Source organism: Buceros rhinoceros, unplaced genomic scaffold (assembly GCF_000710305.1).
Source record: "Buceros rhinoceros silvestris isolate BGI_N320 unplaced genomic scaffold, ASM71030v1 scaffold34235, whole genome shotgun sequence".
Lineage (NCBI taxonomy): Eukaryota > Metazoa > Chordata > Aves > Bucerotiformes > Bucerotidae > Buceros > Buceros rhinoceros.
Window position 1 is genome coordinate 10273 of NW_010415182.1, and position 3446 is coordinate 13718.

The following is a 3446-nucleotide window of genomic DNA, read 5'->3' on the forward strand; positions in this document are numbered from 1 at the left end:
TACTCTATGTTGTCCTGGCACAGAGTCACGAGATTTTCTTGGGTTGTGGGGCTTCCCCCCCAGAATCTTTCCCAGAAACTCTCAGTTATCCCCGGGATTCTTAAGTGTCCTTGGTTATAGGATTGGATGGAGAATGCCTTGTCGATGATTAGTTTGTCCAGGTTGCTCCGTAATTTTCTAATCTACTATCACTGATATTAGTACTGGCATCCTGCTTTTTCCATAGACGTTGACACTTTTGCACTTCTAGATGATCAACAGGTTGTTTGCATAGTTTAGCTATCTATTTTTCCTTTAGCGCACCAAAACTATTCTGTTGTTTGGACCACATGGTTACCACATTTCATTTGTTTCTGCTAGAAATGAAAAGAAAGACAGTGAAGATCATGAGCTTACACTAATAGTTATGCTAACTAGACCTAACTCAAGCTAACTTCAGCATCCTGTTAACATACTCTTCATCCTGCAACAATACTTGCTTAAGTCTCTTTTAGGAGTTACTACTGTCAGCCCATGTTTTTGGAGAACTATGATACTGGACATCATCAAGTTTATCAACATTTCACTAATACCATTAATTTCAGAACTGTGTTTTAAATCTTGCTTTAGCTAAGGTCGGAATAGGTAACTGAAGGCAAGCCTTAAGATCTATAAAGCCAAAATAGCCATATTTCCTCTCAGAGCTGCTGTTGAATGTTGTCTTGAGAGTAAAACTTAGTAAGATCAGAGATTGCTCCGTAGCTGTTTTCGTTAAGAAACTCAGCTGATGTTTGGGTGATGTTCCTTCTGAGTTATTCTGGCTTGGATGTTACTTTGGGCAGACTGCATAGTTTTCATTAAATGCTTTTTTTGTTTGTTTGTTTCTAGCACCTCAGCAGCAGGTTATTGTGCCAGATTCCAAGCTGATACCGCACATGAATGCATCAAGCATGGTAAGAAAAGCAGAAACTTATACATGCATACACTGTCATTATCAAAGTTGTTTTGATTAAGTAGTAAACAGAAATCTGATACAAGTCTCAGATGCTTAAAAATAGTTTAGGATACACTGGTAAACCTGTCTGCCATCTTTCTGAGTTTTTGCTGGCAATCTAGGAACAGTAATCCAGGACTTAAGTTTTGATAACAAAACTAGGAATTAACTCGATGCTCTGCTTTAACTGTGTTTAAGCAAAACTTCTTTTTTTTATCAGAGGACTGTGGTATGAATCTGCTTGGCAATGTGTTCATCATATACCACCACAACACTGCTAACTGTATTAACCTATATCTGCTAGACCCAGAAAGAATATAACTACTGTGAAACTTAAGCTTATATCAAATGAGAGATTATTTGGCAATTCACATCAATCTTTTCTGGTCACGTTAATTTGATTCACTAATTTTGTAATAGCATATAAAACTGAGTCTGGTCATTTACCTTTTCGTTTTTTATCTCTAGAAGTTAGTTTGGGTTACCTTATCTTGCTTTAAACACACTGGCTTAATTAAAAATGAAAACTGCTTGCAAAGCAATGAAAACAACTTCTAATAAAAGTTAATTTTGTGTGTTATGACCAAAATTGATTGCATTCTAACCACTTTTATGATAAAAGCACATGAAACAAATTTTCATGATCAGCCAGGCTGCAGTAGCTTGCTTAGCCTTCACTTCTCCGTTACCTGCTGACCTTACTGTAGGAAAGGATCAGCACTGTGCTAATTAAGCAACGTGACCAAGAGCACATTAACACTTACCTTTTCCTTACGTGTTTTACGATCATTTTAATGTGAATTATAACTTCTAAAGTCCAAACAGTTAAGACATTCTATTTCTGTCTCATTCAGTTAGATCTTGTTGATGGGCATTGCAGAAATGTTTTTAAAACTCTGCTGCTGTTAAAGTTAATTGTATACCACGGAGGACTGCTGTTCAATAAATAGTTACAGAATCAATTTGGAATTATTGTGTATGTTTCTAATAAACATTGAAGTTGGTATTAAAGAATGGATGTGACAGCCCTTGAACATCTTGAAAGGCAGAGAGTAATGAGTTTATTCATGTGCTGTGTCTGGGACAAGAGGGTGCAGACAAGGTGCAGTTTGCAGACGCTTCACAGTTTTGCTTGGTGATCTCTAATTTTTACAGTTGTAACTGCTATATTGACCAGCTACTACAGAGAAATCATATTTCTTACCAAGAAGTATGCACGCTACCCAGTAATAAAGTTTAAATCCTTTCAGCAGCAAAGAGTAATTGGCCACGGTCCCTTTATAGTGAGGAAAGGAAGATTTTCGATAGGCAGTTGAAGTTAGACCCCTGAAATGTAGAGGTCTCTGGAGGAGTCCATCTCCCTCTGCAAATTAAGGACTTAATGCAGATTTTTGTGTTTCGAGCTCACTTAATTGTGTTGTAATTCAGTTTCTTTGTAAGTTCAAATCATTACTCACTGAAAGTCTTCGGCTTTCTCTTCTAACAGCTGTCTTGAGAGAAAAAATTAGTCATTCTGTGAACAGTCAGTACACTCTGTTTATATTCACTCAAAAGAGCTGTGTTATGTGGGACTTGAAATGTAAATCGTTCGCAGAATGAAGAGAAGTGCAAACCTGATTACTACTCCTTGTGAAAACAAGTCAGGCGAACATGATCATTGCTTCAGTACCTTATGTTTCTTCACATTTGTAAGCCCGTATCTTTAGCTGCTTTGAAAAAGTGTAAGTAAAATAGCCACATGAGCAATGCGGTGTTGTACTCTATTAGTAGATAAGCAGAGAAGATAGAAGACAAAAAATCTGCTGAGCTTGCAGATAAACCAGGAACCTGTGTAGAACTAGATTAAGGAGTGATGTTTAGTGATTATTGCTTTAGTCTTCTTCCTACTAAGGAATAGGTAAAATTTTTATATGTAGTATAATGTAGAGTTGATTAATGTCTGTATTTCAGTAGCTGCAGAAACTTGCATGCAAACACTGTGAAGAGCAGTGAAAAGGTACATGTTATGAGGCAGTATGTTGTGAGACAAAACACTGGCAATAACGTCTCTGGTTAAAAGCTTTTCTTGTATTTCAGAGTGCTGCAGCCACTGCAGCTACGTTGGCTCTGCCTGCTGGCGTCACTCCTGTTCAGCAGATACTTACAAATTCAGGTAACTGTCTTAACGCTGAGATCAAACAATGGTTTTGAGGGTGCTTGAGAGAGAGAAATTCTGTTTTACTCCCTGCTACCTATTGTTAAAAAGCAGAATCTCAGAATCCACCTGTAAGAGGTAGTACAATCTCTTCACTAGACTCCTGGACTCTTCTATGCACGGACTTGCTAGTCTTACGGACTTCGTGGTTCTGACCTAACAGTGGTGTGGGTTAGATTCTGTGCAAGTTTTCCCCACTTTAGAGAAGCAACGGTTGGCCGAGGTGAGCCAGGTCCGATGACGATAATACCCTTCCCTATCCCACCAGAGATAGAGGAA

General features: G+C 38.1%; 1 protein-coding gene across 1 annotated transcript in view; it reads left to right on the forward strand.

The window, feature by feature from the left end:
• The window catches only part of LOC104494496 (transcription initiation factor IIA subunit 1-like), a gene marked incomplete at its 3' end in the record, with an annotated part of 6729 nt that extends 3604 nt beyond the window's left edge, over nucleotides 1–3125 (forward strand). Inside the window, exons 3-4 of the mRNA XM_010137324.1 lie at nucleotides 868–932; nucleotides 3050–3125. Coding sequence (XP_010135626.1) covers nucleotides 868–932; nucleotides 3050–3125 — 141 coding nt within the window. The remainder of the gene's footprint in view (nucleotides 1–867; nucleotides 933–3049) is intronic.
• Between the last annotated feature and the right edge of the window lie 321 nt (nucleotides 3126–3446).